Source organism: Triticum urartu, chromosome 6, assembly GCF_003073215.2.
Source record: "Triticum urartu cultivar G1812 chromosome 6, Tu2.1, whole genome shotgun sequence".
NCBI classification, from domain to species: Eukaryota; Viridiplantae; Streptophyta; class Magnoliopsida; order Poales; family Poaceae; genus Triticum; species Triticum urartu.
The window spans coordinates 85,841,008-85,863,318 of record NC_053027.1 but is presented as its reverse complement, the minus strand read 5'-3'; the positions used below and the strand labels follow the sequence as shown (position 1 = coordinate 85,863,318).

General features: G+C 43.6%; 1 protein-coding gene across 1 annotated transcript; it reads right to left on the bottom strand.

Moving 5' to 3' along the window:
- Positions 1 to 20,874: 20,874 nt before the first annotated feature.
- Positions 20,875 to 22,311, bottom strand: LOC125514438 (peroxidase P7-like). The gene is made up of 3 exons (XM_048679768.1): positions 21,939 to 22,311; positions 21,666 to 21,860; positions 20,875 to 21,563 (listed from the first exon to the last, which is right to left on the bottom strand). The coding sequence occupies exons 1-3, from the start codon at positions 22,191 to 22,193 to the stop codon at positions 21,012 to 21,014; spliced, it is 1,002 nt and encodes a 333-aa protein (XP_048535725.1). The 5' UTR covers positions 22,194 to 22,311; the 3' UTR covers positions 20,875 to 21,011.

The following is a 22,311-nucleotide window of genomic DNA, read 5'->3' as shown; positions in this document are numbered from 1 at the left end:
CAACCCGCGCCTTGCTATTCCAAAATTACAACGCGCGTGAAAACTCCCACCTCCTATGAAATCCTGACACGCGAAATGCCCGTGATACCCCTGAACCGAAAGAACCGACTCAAATCGGTGGGGGTACTTTTGTAACTTACCCCACATTTCGGACAAGCGCGTCCCTAAGGCATGGTTCCCCACTCCCATACCATCCGTCCACCCATTCGTGCACCGAGGCCGGGAAAACCCGAGAAGCCCCCACACCCTCCTTCATCCGCCACCCAGCTAGAGCCTCTTCCCCGACGACGTCGTCCACAGCAACACCTCAACGTACCTCATCCACCGTACCGGATGAGGATCCGTTGTCGATCTGGTCGTCCCGCCGGTTCAGCCACCCCGTCCTCCACCTCCAAGGAGCTGCCCCGACGTTCCCCTCGTCTTTCACGCCACCTCCGTTCCCACACCGCCGTCTTCACCTGCACCATCGAAAGAGCATCATCATCACCGTTTCCTCGGATGAAGCTATAGCCTAATCGGCGCCACCAAAGAGGTTGTACGCTAATCGCCGCATTTTCTTCTTGATTCGATCTCACGGTGCTGTCGGCGCTTGGTCCCGAGCAGACATGACGCGGCTCCAGCCACGGCGGCGTCGCCGGCCACTTCCTCCACGGAATCGCTCCCTCAGCGGCGACGTCCACATCAGTAGGAGCTGCTGCTGCTTTAGCTCTCGCTCGCGCTGCTACTCTGCTCTTGCTCTCGGTCCCCTGCCTTGTCTGCTATTGCTCTTGCTCTTGCTCGTGCTGCTGCTCTCGCTCTTGCTCTTGCTTGCGATGCTGCTCCGATTTAGCTACACTTCAGTTGATTGAATCGACTTTTGGGTCAGTCGATTTTCAGGGGGTGGGGGGCTCGCCGGAGTTAAGGAAGAACCAGCCGCAGCGGAGAGGGGGGCTCGCCGGAGAGGTATCTTGCTACCTCTTGAGAACTGCGCTGGTTTTCCCTTGCAGAGGAAAGGGTGATGTAGCAAAGTAGCGTAAGTATTTCCCTCAGTTTTTGAGAACCAAGGTATCAATCCAGTAGGAGGCCACACGCAAGTCCCTCGTACCTACACAAACAAATAAGAACCTCGCAACCAATGTGATAAAGGGGTTGTCAATCCCTTCACGGTCACTTACGAGAGTGAGATCTGATAGAGATAATAATGATAAGATAAATATTTTTGGTATTTTTATGATATAGATTGAAAGTAAAGATTGCAAAATAAAATAAATTAGAAACTTATATGATGGAGAATAGACCCGGGGGCCATAGGTTTCACTAGTGGCTTCTCTCAAGATAGCATAAGTATTACGGTGGGTGAACGAATTACTGTCGAGCAATTGATAGAAAAGCGAATAATTATGAGAATATCTAGGCATGATCATGTATATAGGCATCACGTCCATCACAAGTAGACCGACTCCTGCCTGCATCTACTACTATTACTCCACACATCGACCGCTGTCCAGCATGCATCTAGAGTATTAAGTTCATAAGAACAGAGTAACGCCTTAGGTAAGATGACATGATGTAGAGGGATAAACTCAAGCAATTTGATATAAACCCCATCTTTTTATCCTCGATGGCAACAATACAATACGTGTCATTTCCCTTTCTGTCACTGGGATCGAGCACCGCAATATTGAACCCAAAGCTAAGCACTTCTCCCATTGCAAGAAAGATCAATCTAGTAGGCCAAACCAAACTGATAATTCGAAGAGACTTGCAAAGATAACCAATCATGCATAAAAGATTTCAGAGAAGAATCAAATATTGTTCATAGATAGACTTGACCATAAACCCACAATTCATTGGATCTCGACAAACACACCGCAAAAAAGAGTTACATCAAATAGATCTCCAAGAAGATCGAGGAGAACTTTGTATTGAGATCCAAAGAGAGAGAAGAAGCCATCTAGCTACTAGCTATGGACCCGAAGGTCTGAAGTAAACTACTCACACATCATCGGAGGGGCCATGAAGTTGATGTAGAGGCCCTCCGTGATCGATGCCCCCTCCGGCGGAGCTCCAAAAAAGGCCCCAAGATGGGATCTCTTGGGTACAGAAGGTTGCGGCGGTGGAAATAGGGTTTCGTGGTGCTCCTGGATGCTTTCGGGGTATGTGAACATATATAGGAGGAAGAAGTAGGTCGGTTGAGCCACGAGGGGCCCACGAGGGGGGAGGGCGCACCCAGGGGGTAGGCGCGCCCCCTGCCTCGTGGCCTCCTCCTTGTTGCTTGACGTCCACTCCAAGTCCTCTGGATCACGTTTGTTCCAAAAATCACGCTCCCGAAGGTTTCATTCCATTTGGACTCCGTTTGATATTCCTTTTCTGCGAAACACTGAAATAGGCAAAAAAACAGCAATTTGCACTGTGCCTTGGGTTAATAGGTTAGTCCCAAAAATAATATAAAAGTGTAAAATAAAGCCCATTAACATCCAAAACAGATAATATAATAGCATGGAACAATCAAAAATTATAGATACGTTGGAGACGTATCAGCATCCCCAAGCTTAATTCCTGCTCGTCCTCGAGTAGGTAAATGATAAAAACAGAATTTTTGATGTGGGATGCTTTGTAGCATGTTCTTCAATGTATTTTTCTCTATTGTGGCATGAATGTTCAGATCTGAAAGATTCAAGATAAAAGTTTATTGCTGACATAAATGTAGTAATACTCCAAGTATGCTAATCAAGCAATTATGTCTTATCAAAATACCATAGCCAAAGAAAACTTATCCCTACAAATTCATATAGTTTGGCCATGCTTCATTTTTGTCACACAAAATGCTCCCATCATGCACATCCCCGATGGCAAGCCAAGCAATTGTTTCATACTTAGCCTTTTCAGACTCTTTCAACTTTTACGCAATATATGAGCGCGAGCCATGGACATAGCACTATGGGTGCAATAGAATATGATGATTGAGGTTGTGTGATAAGACAAAAAGGGAGAAAGTCTCACATTGACATGGCTAATCAATGGGCTATGGAGATGCCCACCGATTGATGTCAATGCAAGGAGTAGGGATTGCCATGCAACAGATGCACTAGAGCTATATGAAAGCTCATCAAAGAAACTAAGTGGGTGTGCATCCAACTTGCTTGCTCATGAAGACCTAGGGAATTTGAGAAAGCCCATCATTGGAATATAGAAGCCAAGTTCTATAATGAAAAATTCCCACTAGTATATGAAAGTGACAAAATAAGAGACTCTCTATCATGAAGATCATGGTGCTACTTTGAAGCACATGTGTGGAAAAAGGATAGTAACATTGTCCCTTCTCTCTTTTTCTCTCATTTCTTTATTTGGGACTTTTTTATGGCCTCTTTTTTATTTATTTATTTTTCGTCCGGAGTCTCATCCCGACTTGTGGGGAATCATAGTCTCCATCATCCTTTCCTCACATGGGACAATGATCTAATGATGATCATCACACTTCTTTTTACTTACAACTCAATAATTACAACTCGATACTTAGAACAAAATATGACTCTATGTGAATGCCTCTGGCGGTGTACCGGGATTGCGATGAATCAAGAGTGACATGTATGAAAAATTAAGCACGGTGTCTTTGCCACAAATACGATGTCAACTACATGATCATGCAAAGCAATATGATAATGATGATGCATGTCATAATAAATGGAACGATGGAAAGTTGCATGACAATATATCTCGGAATGGCTATGGAAATGCCATAATAGGTAGGTATGGTGGCTGTTTTGAGGAAGATATAAGGAGGTTTATGTGTGATAGAGCGTATCATATCACGGGGTTTGGATGCACCGACGAAGTTTGCACCAACTCTCAAGGTGAGAAATGGCAATGCACGGTACCGAAGAGGCTAGCAATGATGGAAGGGTGAGAGTGTGTATAATCCATGGACTCAACATTAGTCATAAAGAACTCACATACTTATTGCAAAAATCTACAAGTCATCAAAACCAAGCACTACGCGCATGCTCCTAGGGGGATAGATTGGTAGGAAAAGACCAACGCTCGTCCCCGACCGCCACTCATAAGGAAAGCAATCCAAGAACACCCCATGCTTCAAATTTGTCACATAACGTTTACCATACGTGCATGCTACGGGACTTACCAACTTCAACACAAGTATTCATCAATTTCACAATTACTCAACTAGCACACCTCTAATATTACCACCTCTATATCTCGAAACAATCTATCAAGCATCCAACTTCTCTTAGCATTTAAAATTTATAACCATAGTGAATTTCCATGCTGTTCTAAAGGGCTCTCAAAATTATATAAGTGAAGCATGAGAGAACAATTATTTCTATAAAATAAAACCACCGCCGTGCTCTAAAAGATATAAGCGAAGCACTAGAGCAAAAATTATCCAACTCAAAAGATGTAAGCGAAGCACATAGAGTGTTCTAATAAATTCCAATTCATGTGTGTCTCTCACAAAAGATGTGTACAGAAAGGATGATTGTGGTAAACTAAAAAGCAAAGAATAAAATCATACAATACGCTCCAAGCAAAACACATATCATGTGGCGAATAAAAATATAGCTCCAAGTAAAGTTACCGATGGACGAAGACGAAAGAGGGGATGCCTTCCGGGGCATCCCCAAGCTTAGGATTTTGGTTGTCCTTGAATTTTACCTTGGGGTGCCTTGGGCATCCCCAAGATTAGGCTCTTGCCACTCCTTGTTCCATAATCCATCAAATCTTTACCCAAAACTTGAAAACTTCACAACACAAAACTTAAAAGAAAATCTTTGTGAGCTCCGTTAGTAAAAGAAAACAAACCACCACTTCAAGGTACTCTAATGAACTCATTCTTTATTTATATTGGTGTTAAACCTACTGTATTCCAACTTTTCTATGGTTCATAAACTCTATTACTAGCAATATATTCATCAAAATAAGCAAACAACACACGAGAAACAGAATCTGTCAAAAACAGAACAGTCTGTAGTAATCTGTAGGTTTAGAATACTTCTGGAACCCCAAAAAATCTAAAATAAATTTCTGGACGTGAGTAATTTATCTATTAATCATCTTCAAAAAGAATTAACTAAATAGCACACTCCAATAAAAAATGGCAGCAAATCTTGTGAGCGCTAAAGTTTCTGTTTTTTACAGCAAGATCGCAAAGACTTTCCCCAAGTCTTCCCAAAGGTTCTACTTGGCACAAACACTAATTAAAAGCATAAAACACATCTAAACAGAGGCTAGATGAATTATTTATTACTAAACATAACCAAAAAGTGAGAAACAAAATAAAATTGGGTTGCCTCCCAATAAGCGCTATCGTTTAACGCCCCTAGCTAGGCATAAAAGCAAGGATAGATCTAGGTATTATCATCTTTGGTATTTATCTTTTTAATGGAGTTATGCTCGAATCTGGGAGGTTCCTTACATTTCCCTTCATACTCAGAGATTTTTAGATCTAGAGCATCCAGCCGCTTATTGCAAAGTGTAATCAATGTATTCATGCGGTGAAGGTTCCCTCCAACATTTTTAAGAGGTTCAATAGACTTCGGCAATTCGCATAATTTCTCTAAGATTTGGGTTCCCTCAGGAGATGGTCCCTTTTGTGGGGAAAGTATTCTTACTATCCCTTCTATAATTTCATAAGCAACACCGGGGTCAATATCAATAAAATTCCCTTTGGCAGCAAAATCAAGGAGTTACCTATGGGGTATGGTGAGCCCAATATAAAAATTACGAAGTAAAATCTTAGAGTCTCCCTCTATAGTGAAATCATGATAAGATTTTATCATGCTATACCAAGCATATTTTAAGTTTTCTTCTTGTCTTTGTTTGAAGTGGAGAACTTCAAAATTGGGAGACAGAGGAGTAGATAAATGACTAGCCATAACGACGAAGCAAGCGAAAGAAAAGGCGAATGAAAAAGAGGGCCAATAAAACGGCAAGGGTGAAGTGGGGAGAGAAAAATGAGAGGCAAATGGCAAATAACGTAATGCGAGGGATAAGAGTTTGTGATGGGTACTTGGTATGTCTTGACTTGTGCATAGACTCCCCGGCAACGGTGCCAGAAATCCTTCTTGCTACCTCTTGAGCACTGCGTTGGTTTTCCCTTGAAGAGGAAAGGGTGATGCAGCAAAGTAGCGTAAGTATTTCCCTCAGTTTTTGAGAACCAAGGTATCAATCCAGTAGGAGGCCACACGCAAGTCCCTCATACCTAAACAAACAAATAAGAACCTCGCAACCAACGCGATAATGGGGTTGTCAATCCCTTCACGGTCACTTACGAGAGTGAGATCTGATAGAGATAATAATGATAAGATAAATATTTTTGGTATTTTTATGATATAGATCAAAAGTGAAGATTGCAAAATAAAATAAATTGGAAACTTATATGATGGAGAATAGACCCAGGGGCCATAGGTTTCACTAGTGGCTTCTCTCAAGATAGCATAAGTATTACGGTGGGGGAACGAATTACTGTTGAGCAATTGATAGAAAAACGAATAATTATGAGAATATCTAGGCATGATCATGTATATAGGCATCACGTCCATCACAAGTAGACCGACTCCTGCCTGCATCTACTACTATTACTCCACACATCGACCGCTGTCCAGCATGCATCTAGAGTATTAAGTTCATAACAATAGAGTAACGCCTTAGGTAAGATGACATGATGTAGAGGGATAAACTCAAGCAATTTGATATAAACCCCATCTTTTTATCCTCGATGGCAACAATACAATACGTGTCGTTTCCCTTTCTGTCACTGGGATCGAGCACCGCAAGATTGAACCCAAAGCTAAGCACTTCTCCCATTGCAAGAAAGATCAATCTAGTAGGCCAAACCAAACTGATAATTCGAAGAGACTTGCAAAGATAACCAATCATGCATAACAGATTTCAGAGAAGAATCAAATATTGTTCATAGATAGACTTGATCATAGACCCACAATTCATCGGATCTCGACAAACACACCGCAAAAAAGAGTTGCATCGAATAGATCTCCAAGAAGATCGAGGAGAACTTTGTATTGAGATCCAAAGAGAGAGAAGAAGTCATCTAGCTACTAGCTATGGACCCGAAGGTCTGAAGTAAACTACTCACACATCGTCGGAGGGGCCATGGAGTTGATGTAGAGGCCCTTCGTGATCGATGCCCCCTCCAGCGGAGCTCCGAAAAAGGCCCCAAGATGGGATCTCTTGGGTACAGAAGGTTGCGGCGGTGGAAATAGGGTTTCGTGGTGCTCCTGGATGTTTTCGGGGTATGTGAACATATATAGGAGGAAGAAGTAGGGCGGTTGAGCCACGAGGGGCCCATGAGGGGGGAGGGCGCGCCCAGGGGGTAGGTGCGCCCCCCTGCCTCGTGGCCTCCTCATTGGTTGCTTGACGTCCACTCCAAGTCCTCTGGATCACGTTTGTTCCAAAAATCATGCTCCCGAAGGTTTCATTCCGTTTGGACTCCGTTTGATATTCCTTTTCTGTGAAACACTGAAATAGGCAAAAAAAACAGCAATTTGCACTGGGCCTTGGGTTAATAGGTTAGTCCCAAAACTAATATAAAAGTGTAAAATAAAGCCCATTAACATCCAAAACAGATAATATAATAGCATGGAACAACAAAAAATTATATATACATTGGAGACGTATCAAGGTACCCCACAATCTATCTTAGGGTTCAGGGTGGGGGTGGTGGTCGCCGGCGGTGGTGGGGCGGTGGCGTGGGGATCGCCAGAGAAAAAGCTCGGCACGGGGGGGGGCTAGAGGGATGGCCGGGGCGGCGGCGGACCGACGGTTGGGAGTATTTTCGGGGCGGGCAGGGCGGCGCACCGTCGGGCGCGGGCGTCGGGGGGCGGCTGTTTGGACGGTGGTGGCTGGCGGTTCAGGGGGGTGGAGGTTGAAGATGAACTGCAGCAGGCCCTTGATTTTGTATCGAACGGCTGCAAAATCGACTGACTAGAGATGAAAAAGTCACTGACTGACATGTAGCCTCACCTCTAGTGCATTCAGTTTCAACAGTAAAATTCAGTTTCGACAGCAAAATTCAGTTTCGACAGTTAAGTTTAGTTTCAACAGTTAAATTCAGTTTCGACAGTTAAGTTCAGAGATGAGAGACTGATGTATTTTACATCTAGCACTTTGTGGTTATGTATTTTACGTCATCTATTGGAGATGCTATTAGAATTCCACTCAGGTTAACGTTGTCTCTCTTGTCCTGCTTCAGCCTCGGCATCGTACAACTCACCGGAGCTGCTCCAACGACAAAACCCTCCATCACAGCGGAGCAGTACCTCGGGCTCCATCTCCAGACGCCTAAGATCTTCTTCCCCTCCTCCGACAGCCAAGTCAGCCGGAGCATCCTCACCGGCCAACCCAATCACGCTGAGATCGACATGGCTTCGCCAAAGAGGTTGTACACTTGTTGCATCTCTTTTTTACTCTACATGTTATATATATTGTCCACTAAACACACAGAGTAATGGGAAATATGATTATTTTATCCTACTATATGACAAGTAGTGAGGTACAAGGCAACTTAGCTATCTGTGATGGACTCTCTTGAACGCCATCATTATTTATCTCTACGTGTTTGAGTTGTGCATTTGTCGATGGCCCTGGGAGCTGAGCTAGTAGGGCAGTGGCCTGGGTCCAAAGTAATAGAAGTAGCACAAAAACATTTTTTTAGTGTAGGCTTTTCCTTGCTCAAGCCTGCCTACTAGAATCGCCAGTGCTTGAAAGGAAAAGTGAATGAAAAACATAGGAATTGGGAAGTTTCCTATGGTACTACTTTTCATGAATTTGGTGCAAAAGAATGGAGCAAAGGAAAACTGTAGGATTTGTTCCTTTAGTGTCTCCTTGAAATAAAAACCGTAGGAATTTTAATTTCCACTTGTCCTCCTTTTCAAATTCCTATTCATGAAGCACAAGACTAAGAGATAGTAGCATAATAGCATTATAACCGTACATTTTCTTGTGGTTTGACTTAATCTCCCCATGCTTCTTTGCATCCTGTGTTCTTCCAATTCTTGTGAACCAAACACCCAGATTGGCAGAAATCCTGTGTTTTTAAATTCTCTGTTTTGCACGTGCATTCCTATCCTATTCCTGTCTATTTCCTATCCCTGCATTGTTAGAATCCTCAAATTCAAACAAGCCCTTACACAATTACTTCTGTTACAGATATGTGTCAAAGAAAACCTTGTGTGGTTTGTCCTGCTCCTGCGGTGCTGTGTTCCACCCCAGCTCAGCTGCTCCAACGACGGAAGGGTTCACCACAGCAGGGATCCACTCTCCACACTATCTTTCGCCGCCTCAGATCTTCTTCCCCGCCGCCGGCAGCCACGACAACTGCATTGTCATCATCAACTAAGCAGATGACCTTGAGGACTACACGGGTCCGCAAGAGAGGTCGCACTCTTCCGTGTCTGCTTACGTTATGCTTTGCTTAATATGATGACATGCTACTTTATCGTCGTGTTCACCTATTAGACTCCGAGTCAGGTCCAAACTTATGCTGAAACTTGAGTTTTTAGATGGTTGTGGGGTACATATTGGGGCAGCAATCAGTACTATCTATCTACTATCTGGTTAATCTCGGGTGCCTACAATGAGTTTAATGTTGGGTGCAAACAAACATTAAAGGAGTCATTATCTATATTTTTTAACTAAAGCTATTATCTGCCCGGTATCATTGGTTTTGGGTCTATCAACAGTTTGCTACCATCACTCTGGATTTGTGCATGCACTCCTTACATAATCTCACTATGTTTTATTCCTATGCATGTCAGTTATTGTACACAATGGAACTGAACATGTAGAGCAAAAGAGACTATCCTTGCGTGGCAATAAAATTTCATGCAGACGTTGCTCCATGGTGGGCGCAAAGGCAGCCTCCCCTCTACCCATTTCGGATCATAATCAAGAGGAAGATAACTGTTCTGAGGGGGATTCAGAAGCAGAAGACCACTCCTATTTACCCCATGAGGTCTTCGCTCTAACTTGGCATGCTGATGTTGGTAATATCATGCATATGGTGCCTTGCATTGATTACTGTATACATCAAAGATGCCATCTGCTTAGTTTAGACATGCTTTGTGTCAATGCCATCTGTCTAGTTTCATCGTATATGTGAATCATGCAATGCCATCTTGTTTAGCCAGGCATCATATATGTGAATTTTGCAATGCCACCCTGGTTAGCCAGTCATATTATATGTGAATTATATCATGACATCATTTTTTATTACGTGTTAAATTTGTCAATAATTTTAGTACATTCAATTACTCTTCCTGTACATCAGCCATTCGGCACGGTCATGGAAAAATCTGAAGTGGAAACAAGGTCTTCAGAGCAGACAATGCTATCTGACGAAGCGCATGTCTTGCTGGTTACAGATAGCTCCTCAAGGGAGGATTCAGAGACAGATGACCAGTCCTATCCCCCCCCCCCGAGGTGCATGCTCTAACTTGGTAGGGTTATGTTGCTCATATCGTGTGTATGGTATCTTGCATTGCTACGTCATTTGCTTAGTTTAGACATGCTTTGTGTGAATGCCACAGGTTTAGTGTATAATTACCATATATGTGAATTATGCAATGCCATCTTGTTGCAAGACATTATAGATGTTAATTATGCAATGCTAGCTTGTTGCAAGGCATTATATATGTGTATTATGCAATGACATGCTGTTTAGCCAAGCGTCATATATGTGAATTATATTATGCCGTCCTTTTTTTGTATTTCTCATTGCTTTTGTTGACAATGTTTGTATATTCAACTGCTCTTCCTGTGCATTGATACGTCTTCGTCGTATCTATAATTTTTGATTGTTCCATGCCAATATTTTACAACTTTCATATACTTTTGGCAACTTTTTATACTATTTTTGGGACTAACATATTGATCCAGTGCCCAGTGCCAGTTCCTGTTTGTTGCATGTTTTTTGTTTCACAGAATATCCATATCAAACGGAGTCCAAATGGCATAAAAACTGACAGAGATTTTTTTGGAATATATATGATTTTTGGGAAGAAAAATCCACGCGAGACGGTGCCCGAGGGAGGCACGAGGCAGGGGGGCGCGCCCCACCCCCTGGGCGCGCCCCTGACCCTCGTGGCCACCCCGTAAGGCGGTTGATGCCCTTCTTTCGCCGCAAGAAAGCTAATATCCGGATAGAGATCGTGTTAAAATTTCAGCCCAACCAGAGTTACGGATCTCCGGGAATATAAGAAACGGTGAAAGGGAAGAATCTGAGAACACAGAAATAGAGAGAGACAGAGAGACAGATCCAATCTCGGAGGGGCTCTCGCCCCTCCCATGCCATGGAGGCCAAGGACCAGAGGGGAAACCCTTCTCCCATCTAGGGAGGAGGTCAAGGAAGAATAAGAAGGAGGGGGGCTCTCTCCCCCTCGCTTCCGGTGGCGCCGGAGTGCCACCGGGGGCCATCATCATCACCGCAATCTTCACCAACAACTTCACCGCCATCATCACCAACTCTTCCCACCTCTATGCAGCGGTGTAACCCCTCTTTTACCCGTTGTAATCTCTACTTAAACATGGTTCTCAACGCTATATATTATTTCCCAATGATGTATGGCTATCCTATGATGTTTGAGTAGATCCGTTTTGTCCTATGGGCTATTTGATGATCAAGATTGGTTTGAGTTGCATGTTTTATTATTGGTGTTGTCCTATGGTGCTCTCCGTGTCGCACAAGCGTGAGGGATCCCCGCTATAGGGTGTTGCAATACGTTCATGATTTGCTTATAGTGGGTTGCGTGAGTGACTGAAACACAAACCCGAGTAAGGGGGTTGTTGCGTATGGGATAAAGAGGACTTGATGCTTTAATGCTATGGTTGGGTTTTACCTTAATGATCTTTAGTAGTTGCGGATGCTTGCTAGAGTTCCAATCATAAGTGCATATGATCCAAGTAGAGAAAGTATGTTAGCTTATGCCTCTCCCTCAAATAAAATTGCAATAATGATTACCAGTCTAGTTATCGATTGCCTAGGGACAAATAACTTTCTCGTAACAAAAAGCTCTTTACTAAAACTAACTTAGTTGTGTCTTTACCTAAACAGCCCCTACTTTTTATTTACGTAATCTTTATTATCTTGCAAACCTATCCAAAAACACCTACAAAGTACTTCTAGTTTCATACTTATTCTAGGTAAAGCGAACGTCAAGCGTGCGTAGAGTTGTATCGGTGGTCGACAGAACTTGAGGGAATATTTGTTCTACCTTTAGCTCTTCGTTGGGTTCGACACTCTTACTTATCGAAAGAGGCTACATTTGATCCCCTATACTTGTGGGTTATCAAGACCTTTTTCTGGCGCCGTTGCCGGGGAGCAATAGCGTGGGGTGAATATTCTCGTGTGTGCTTGTTTGCTTTATCACTAAGTAATTTTTATTTGTTGTTCTTAGTTGTTCTTTATCTTTAGTTATGGATATGGGACACAAAATACCAAAAAAATTAGGTGTACTTGCTGCTCATGGAGATGAGGAACCTCCTAAAACCCTCGATGCTCGTTATGTGACAGATATTATGTACTACTTTGATAATCCAGAGAAAACCCCATTCAATTTGGTAATGGGAGACACGTTGGATCAACGTGAATACTTTAGGGATTATCGCTTGACTCAAAAAGGGAAACTATTGTGGGAACAAATTTATATGTTGTATTGGTATGCTAGGCAACTATGCTTGAGATATGATTATACTTGTTGCTCTAGGATGAAGGCTCCACACCTTCCCTTTTCATGTGAATTTAATGATAATGAAACTTTGGCTTCTTATGCTAGAGGTATATATGACTACTATGATGTGGAACAAATAGAAGAATTTGTTGCTTTTTTGGGGTGCTTATGAAATTGAATCTATGTTCAAAGAGTTTGAAAATCTTTATGATGCTGTTTATAGACCTGAAAATTTAGCTATCCTTAAATATTGCTATGCCAATTATGAATTCAATTCCGATATTGATGCATTTATTGAGAAAGTCTCCGCTGTCCAAGAAGAGACTAATATTTTGCAGGAGTCTATGAAAGAAGAAATTGATGAAACTGTGAGGTCATTGGATGAAAAAGATGAGGAGGAGAGCGAAGAACAAAAGGAGGAAGAGCGGATTGATCACCCGTGCCCACCTTCTAATGAGAGTAACTCTTCAACTAATACATTGTTTAATTTCCCTTCGTGCTTACCGAAGGATGAATGCTATGATAATTGCTATGATCCCGCTGATTCTTTTGAAATATTCCTTTTTGATGATCCTTGCTATGCTTGTGGCCAAGATGCCAATATGAATTTGGCTTATGGAGATGAACTTGTTATAGTTCCTTATGTTAAACATGAAATTGTTGCTACTGCACCCACGCATGATAGTCCTATTATCTTTTTGAATTCTCCCAACTACACTATATCGGAGAAGTCTGCACTTATTAAGGATTATATTGATGGGTTGCGTTTTACTATTACACATGATGATTTTGATAGATATAATATGCATGTGCTTGCTGCTCCTACTTGCAATTATTATTAGAGAGGAACTATATCTCCACCTCTCTATGTTTCCCACACGATAAAATTGCAAGAAACTGTTTATACTATGCATTGGCCTTTACTATGTGTGCATGAATTGTTCTTTTATGACATACCGATGCATAGGAAGAGAGTTAGACTTCATTGTTGCATTGTATATTTTACTTTGTGCTCACCACTAAATTACAAATCAATGTTAATTAAAATTGGCTTTGACATACCTTGGAATCCGGGTGGATTCACTACTTGAGCACTATATGCCTAGCTTAATGGCTTTAAAGAAAGCGCTGCCAGGGAGACAACCCGGAAGTTTTAGAGAGTCATTTATTTCTGTTGAGTGCTTTTATAAAGTTTAAAAACAAAAAAAAAGAGGGGAACCCAAAACTTTTCAAAAAGAAAAGCGAAAGTGAGAAAGACAAGCATTGTTGAAGTGGGAGCTAGCTTTGAACTTTGTTCATGCTCACGGAAACTTTGTGAATCTTGATTACAGAAACTTTTCAATAAAAATAATTATCCCCTTGTACAATTGCATTGTATTATAAAAATAATGTGCCAAGGTTTGCATTTAGGATGTTTACAATGCTTGTTGGTTTGTACTGTAAAGGACAGAAACTTTGGCTGTAGTGCGCGATTTTACATTTTTTTACTGGAACGTCAAATGGTTCTGATTCCTTTTGCACTGTATTTCTATGCAAATTGTTTATTTTTCCTAATTTTGGCAGAATTTTTCAAGTATAAGAAGTATGGTTAATGTTCAGATTATTACAGACTGTTCTGTTTTAGACAGATTCTGTTTTTGATGCATAGTTTGCTCGTTTTGATGAAACTATCGATTTATATCAGTGGATTAAGCCATGAAAAAGTTATACTACAGTAGACACAATGCCAAAAAATATGAATTGATTTGCAACAGTACTTAGAGTAGTGATTTGCATTATTATACTAATGGATCTTACCGAGTTTTCTGTTGAAGTTTTGTGTGGATGAAGTGTTCGATGATCGAGAAGGTCTCAATGTGAGAAGAAGGAAGAGAGGCAAGAGCTCAAACTTGGGGATGCCCGAGGCACCCCAAGTAAATATTCAAGGAGACTCAAGCGTCTAAGCTTGGGGATGCCCTGGAAGGCATCCCCTCTTTCTTCAACAAGTATCGGTATGTTTTCGGATTCGTTTTGTTCATGCGATATGTGCAATCTTGGAGCGTCTTTTGCACATGCAGCCGCATCACTGCCTTCGATTCTACTAAGGAGTGCACAAACGTCTATTAAGTTTCTTTCTATCAATAAATCAATGTATTCGCCTTCTCAAAACCAAAATGAGCATCCATCTTCCTACACACATGATGATGTTCGAAATGAGCTACCGCAATTGAACCAAAGAATGAGCTATCAAAATGAGCCGAATGAAAACAGCCTGTACCTTATCGTTTTCGCATTTGAAGAACACCCATCCGGGATGCTTCGGCGTGCCCGAAGTTAGCCGCAACATTGTCCGCGTGCAGTTGTCGCACAGTACGAGCGACATCGGCGAGCCACAGAGCCGCTGTGTCAGCGCCGAGCCCGGTGCACGACCGGCCGAATTCATGCCCGCAAACCGTCGGCGGTGGCGGGAGGACGAACCCGTACCTGCATGCAACGATACGACCTTATCGGGGCTGCGCGAGATGCCCCCGACCATTCCATCGCTTGGCACAGCCACCGGCGGCCGAAAAAGCCAAATTTGGTCGCCTGCGATGAAGGGTCGCAAATTCGCAAATTTCGGCCCGCCGACGCAGGAGGGGGGCGGAGGACAACCTTGTGCGTGTGGCGGCCTTTCGGCGTGCTCCCGCCGGCTACTCTCACCGGAATCTTGGGCGGTGGCCCGATGGTGGGGCGAGGGGGAGAGGGGAGGTGGTTGGTTGGGAAAAGCGTGGGCTGAAATGTCCTCCCCACCAACCGCTCCCGCTATATGCAGGGCACCGACGGGCCGGGGAGGAGGACAAACCCGCGTATTCGCGGGTTGTGGTCAAGTTTTTGCCGCGCCTCTCAATTTTTTTGCGGGCCGGCCGTTTTTGGTTTGTTCAGGCGGGATTTTTCGTGCCGATCCGCATTTTGACAATTATTTTGCGGGTCGGGGCTTTTTACGGGGTCTGCTAGAGATGCTTTAAGCTCTTAATTCACAGAAAAGCGGAGTGCTTGAAAAAAGGATTAAAAAAAAAACAACCTGCCTATGCGGCCCATGAGCGATGAAAAATTACAACCCCCTACCACGAGACAATCGAAAACAGCCTAAAATCTCGCTCTTACACATTCCTGAAGTGAATCGAAATCACTAGTTAAGAGTACTTATTGCAAAGATTACACCCACCTTATACGCCATTTGTCGCAAAGTTTTCCTTTTTTCGTAGTTTTGTTTATTTAAAATGTTTTATCTTTTAAACCGTGTGTCTAAATCTCGAACCGTTTTTACCTTTAGATTCCTCGTGTCGAGATTTTCAAAACTAGATCACTTATTGATAGGTTTTGACAAACTTTTTTTTCACGAAAGAATAAAAAATATCAGACGAAGAAACCAAACCGGGAGCATTGGTTTTTCCTTTTCCGAAAGAGGCACGCCCGTGCCTCTCGCGAAAGCACACCCAATCTCTCACGGAAAAAAAACCATGCCTCTCACAAAAAACAGAAAATGTGTTTTTTTTTCGTTTCCGAAGAGGCACAGCCGTACCTCTCGTGAAAGCACAACCGTGCCTCTCGCAGAAGGAAAAAACAGAAAATGTGTTTTTGTTTTGTTTTCGAGAGGCACGGTTGTGACTCTCGCGAAAGCAAAACCGTGTCTCTCGCAAAAGCAAAACGTGCCTCTCGCGGAAGGAAAAAGAACGTGTTTTCTCGCGCAAATTTTTTGTGTCCAAAAGTTAAGGAAGACCGGTGAAAAACCGAAACGTCGAAAAAATTCAGGAAAAACCGTTTAAAAAGCCGAAAACGCGTGCGAAAAAATAAAAAAAATAAAATCCGAAAAGGAGCGTCCAGAGCACGACAGATGACGGGACAGCTGAGAGCGCGCCAAGTGACGCTGATCGTTGTGAGACTTCCGAAAAAGCGCTTGTTAACTACTTGCTCTCTAAATGAATCGCCTACATTACTAAACAATATAACTCAACTAGCTACGAGCCCCCACAGCGTTTTGACGCTCTAAGCCGTTCGATCACTCTCATCTACGCACGAGATTTGTTCGTCCCAGTCGTGAACGCGGACTACTGAAAGCACCGTTTTCTGGGCCGCTGCTCCAGGGAACGAGTTACACTAATTATTCCTAATCGGGCCATTTGGTAGAAAGCCCACGAGGTCCCTCTAACAGGCCACGTCTCAAACCTGTCCTCGAGGTGTCCCCTCCTCCTCGGCGCTGCGCCGCCGCCATCTTCTGTCTAGGCAACGAGCTTCTACTTCTTGTCTGCCTCGGCATTGATGCCCTGTACGCGCCTTCTACTCTTCCTCCGCAGGCCCCCACGACGGGTCTCTTCTTTCCCATGTCGTGGCCAGCAGAGTTCTTCCGTGGTGGCTGCAGGCCAGAGCACGCGCCACCAGTGACGAATGAGCAACTGAAGGATTAAGGCCACGCGTGTATGTGGGTGCCTTTATGCCATCATCTTGAGTGTCACCTTGCCGCCAGCAGCTCTAGGAGAAAGAGGACAGCAACCTCTCAGGGGTAAGAGGAGCGCTGCTGCTCATTGATCAACACGGCGCAAACAATCCCAAGGCCAGGTGAGCTCTTTCCTTTGGTGATTTTATTTCTCCACTCCCACTCTGCTTATGTCCAGTTGTTTGTTACAGGTTTTCCCCAGATATTAAGTAAACAAATTTGTACTCATTGAATTATAGGAAGTTCTGACCTGATATTTTCAGTTCACAGCTTATTACGCATGGGGGACATTTTCTGTCAATAAGTGAAAATTACAGTAATGACGCCTAAAGTATTTGTAACCAAACAATTGATGTAGCAATGTCGTTCATGTTAAGGAGATAGGGCTTTCTTTTGAGCTATACCTTCATCTTTCTCTTCTGATAGATGTATGTAAAGATAGATTATACTTGAATCTCTGAGGACACTGGCAAAGCAAGGCAGTTTCAGCAGCACGAATCTTTGTAGGCGTTGTTGCATGTTACCCAAGCAATTTGTAAGCATGCAAATCAGTTACTTACCTTAGGTTATCCTAATCATACCTACTTAGCATAGCATATATTTTACGTACATGCATATCAACTGCAGAAGATGCGCACAAAGGAAGTTCAGGAAACTAGCATTTAAAAGCATCCTGAAAACTAATTTGTGGTGGCACTTGCTACAGAGATGTTATACAGGACATATCTTTCTTTCTAGACTTGTTCATGGTTATATACAATTCTTTTTTTTTTGCGGGAAGGTTATATACAATTCATTAAATTATTTTTTAAGTCAAAATTTGTATTCGAAGCTTGGAATGTTGGTAAGGATCCTGATTTTGAATACCATTTGTGCCTGGCTCCAGCATGCCCATTTTATCTAAGATAACTAATTCTATTGAGATATTCCACCGAAGAACTCTCAGAAAGTTCAGTTATGTGCCAGAGTAAACAAGGTGAAGATAAAATGTTGCACTACATTTTTTGTTATGTCTATTTCTTGACCATTCCGATGATTGTAATATAAGACAAACATGAGCGGAGGATTCGTGATTAGTTGATCAGTTCTAATCAATGGTCGAGAGTTATGCTTCAGCACCTATAATGAAACATTGTAATTTAAATCATTAAAATTTTATCAAATGTTTATATTTTTCTAGAGGATAAACGGGCGCGGCAACGCGCACCTTCATGGTCTAGTGTGACATCTAGAGGGCCGACCCAATAGCGCAAATTGTTCGCTACGAGCTGCAGGTTCGTTCAGGTCAGGTTTTCTATGGGTTTTATCTTTTTGTTTCTCTTTGGTTTTATTTGTTTTTTCATCGGTTTTCCATGGGTTTTTTTTCATTTCCCATTGGTTTTCTTTGTTTTCTCATTTTTTTGGTTTTCTTTATTTTTTTGTTGTACATTAGTTTTCTTTGTTTTTTTCTTTGTAACTTTTAACCAGTTATATTTTTCCAAGGCATGTCTACTTTTTTCTCGGTACACAATATACAGTTTTAGGGCACATGTGAAACATTTTTATGATGCATATTGGCATTTTTCTAATATATAATGTACTTTTTTAAAATACATGTTTTGAACATGTACCTTTTTTTTAATATGTGTTTTGAACATGTACTTTTTTAAATACATGTTTTGAACACTATTTTGAAATCACGGTAACATTTTTTCCAAATAAACGTTGTATATTATTTTATTGGTAATAAAAAAATCTGAACTATGTGTTTTTTTGTGTTGTATAAATACACATAAATTGCAAATTTTCTTATTTTATGACCTATATTTTTATTTTCTTATGCCAAATTTTACATAGTGAATCAATAGGAATGTAACTATTTCAAATATAAACATAATTTAATTATGAAATGATCGTAAAATTATCTCGGATGAAAAATAACTTATTCTACCCCCTGGGTGATGAGTAGTAACACTACATATATATATATATATATATATATATATATATATATAATGAAAATCTTGCAGTTATGAAGAGAAAAGCGCCAGTAAACACCGTCGAGATTAATTCAAAGCAAAATGGAATGCAACTTGCTTCGACATTGCATGATAATTAACAGCTAAGTTTTATTCTCACAACATTACTGACATATTTATTTTCCATATATCCAATTTAAACTGACACAACAAGTATATTTTTATATAAAACAATGTTTGTTATAATATCATGATAGTCTACGCTGGGAAAAAATCTTATCAACTAGGCTCGGCCCTCCATGCTCAAACCTTGGCTCCGCCCCCGACCTCACCTTCGCACTTCTTCAACTCTATGTAAGCTAACTAATTACCCATGCATTGCAACGTGAAAAACATTTTTTAGCGATTTCATACCAATTACGAGTGTCACAATAGAGACATCGTAGTGCTTTTTCCCCTATGGACGTTTCATAAATTAATGAATGTTGTTAGTGTTTCAAGGGAATGATAGGAAAAGGAAAGAAAAGTATCGATTTCGTTCAAAGATTATTTCAACGTACTCTATATACACTAGTTTTTTTTTCTATGCGACATCATTTGAGATTACTAATAAAAAGTCTACGGAAAACCAAACGAGGATGCGGACATGGGAAGAAAAAACCGAAAAGAAGATGACGCGAACCTACCAACTCGGTTTTTTTCCGGGTACCGACTCTCCTTTAATATTAGTAGAGACTAGTAGAGACTTGAGCTTTGTGACCTTTGAGGAATGCACGCAGGGGGGAGACCCCCCCCCCCTGTGACCGTAGTAAGGAAAATATCCTGAGTGCTGAGTGACCTCCCATTCCAAACTTTAACAAGTGGCAAACTGGACCAACTAATGAGCAAAATGGTGTCCACAAGAACACAAATACTAGTAATGCGCTACAACACCTCCTTATCTTCACCGTTATGTGCATGATCAACACCAAGTCTTCACATAGGTCTTCCCTTTCCCCTCTCTTGGGGGGAGGAGATATTTTTGGATCGATGGATCAGCAGCGTTGCTCCTAGCACGGCTAGAACTAGAGATAATCCGGCCGCATTGGTCGGGTGAAAAGTCCCTTTCGAGACGGTTCAGGGCCATTCCACGAACCACATCTCGATCGAGGGTCTCGACATGCCTTTTCGTCCCTCCCCCGCTGCCCTATCCGCCCATCAACCATTTTTTAGCGCTAGGAACACAGCGCAATATTCCTTGACGGGATCGCCACCAACTGATCGGAGAGGCACATGCGCGCTCAGCAATTTTCCAGCTATTTATATGTAACGACGCTTTTGTCGAGTACTATGAACGCACAATTATTTCATAGGCCCTGTTTGGATACTCTAACACAGTTAGAGTTAGAGTTATTTTCTAACCCACTCTAACCCAAATAAGTACCTCTCCACCGGGATAGTTGGGTTAGATGGAACTAACCCACTCTAACCCTCCCTGTTTGGATACTTTTGGGTTATTTGAGCCCCAAACTAACCCAAACTAGCTCTAACCCCATGATCCAAACAGGGCCAATGTTACCCACACTGATTGGACATTTGAAATGGCTATGGATCTGCTGTTAGATTCAAGTTTTCCACGCTACTGATCGCTACTAAAGTAGCACTACAGCACCAAATCTGCAATGTGCATTTCATATATATAGAGTAGTTTGGATCATATAGATAATGGTTACGTCAGATATCTTCCTAAAATAGTAAAGCTCTACAACTTCATCATCATCATGAAAGAAAGAAAATCAATCAATGAATCAATCAACTCACTAATTGCTTGACGCATTTCTATTCCGATGCAGTGTCATGCTTCGTCGATTTCATCAACGAATTAGTAAAACATGTTACTCCTTCCAATATATATACTACTAGTGTATGTATGTATGTAAATCAAGAATTGACTTTCCTGCAATCCAGCCTGATCTCCCCGCTGGCCCCCGTGAGCGGGCTGACGTTGCCGAGGTTGATCATGGAGGCGGCGAAGTCGGCCGAGAAGGCGGCGGGGTTGGCGCTGTAGAGGCGCACCAGGGAGTCCACGGCCCCGTTGTTGAAGAGCTCCTGGTCGGAGCGCAGCAGCCCGGCGCCGGACATGAGGTTCCGGTAGTATCCGTTGTCGAACTCGTTGGGGGTGAGCGGGTCGAGCGGCGCGAGGCTGGCGTCGCCGCCGGAGGCCGGGCAGAGCTGCCGCTGCTGCGACGCGAAGGCCGGGCTCACGTTGGCGTCGCAGTAGACGTGGGTGCGGAACTGCACGCAGCGCGCCATGCCGACCGTGTGCGCGCCCGAGAGCGCGGCCAGGTCGCGCGACGTGAGCCCCTTGGCGGCGAAGGCGGAGACGAGCGCGGCGAGGTCCAGGTCCGGGCCCGGCAGCGTCCTCGCCCCGTCCGGGTCCGGGGCCGTCGCGTCGCGCCGCCCCAGGGGCACCGCCCAGCTCGGCCCGCCCAGCTGAATGCACGCACGCACGCACGACGAGTGTTTCATTCATGGCCGGCACGTTGGGGAAGAATTGCTATGGCGCGAGCGTGGGGTGGAGAGAGGGGGGCTGACCAGGTTGACGCTGTCGCGCGCGGCGAGGGCGAGGATGTCGGCGCAGGAGACGATCCCGGGGCAGGCGGCCTCGACCTGCGTCTTGATGTTGTCGATGACGTCGAAGCCGAAGGTGGAGCCGCCGGCGTTGGGGCCGGAGCTCTTCTCGCCGGGCGTGGTGGCCGTGTCGTCGAGCAGCAGCGAGGCGTCGCAGCCCTGGAAGAGTCATCATGCAAACCAATTCAGTCAGAGGGATCTGATTCACACGGACACGAACGTGCTGGAGACGCGTACGTTGACGAAGCAGTCGTGGAAGAAGAGGCGGAGGATGGCGGCGCCGGTGCGGGTGTCGTTCAGGACGGCCTGCGACATGACCTGGCGCACGGCGCCGTGCACGGTGGGGCAGCTCGCCGAGTAGAACCCCGCGGAGAGCTGCGCGCGGGCGCCGCGCGCGAGCACCGCCACCGCGACCACCGACGCGGCCAGGACCAGGAGGAGGATGGGTCTCGGCCTCGTCCTCGCCGCAGACACGGAGGGGAAGGCGGCCATGGCTGGCTTGGCGACCACAGTCCAGAGCCACCCGATCGGAGGAAGGTAGACCCGACCGCACTAGCGCAGACTCGGAAGCGGTGACAGAAACTGCCGTGGCTAGTGGCGCTTGCTTGGC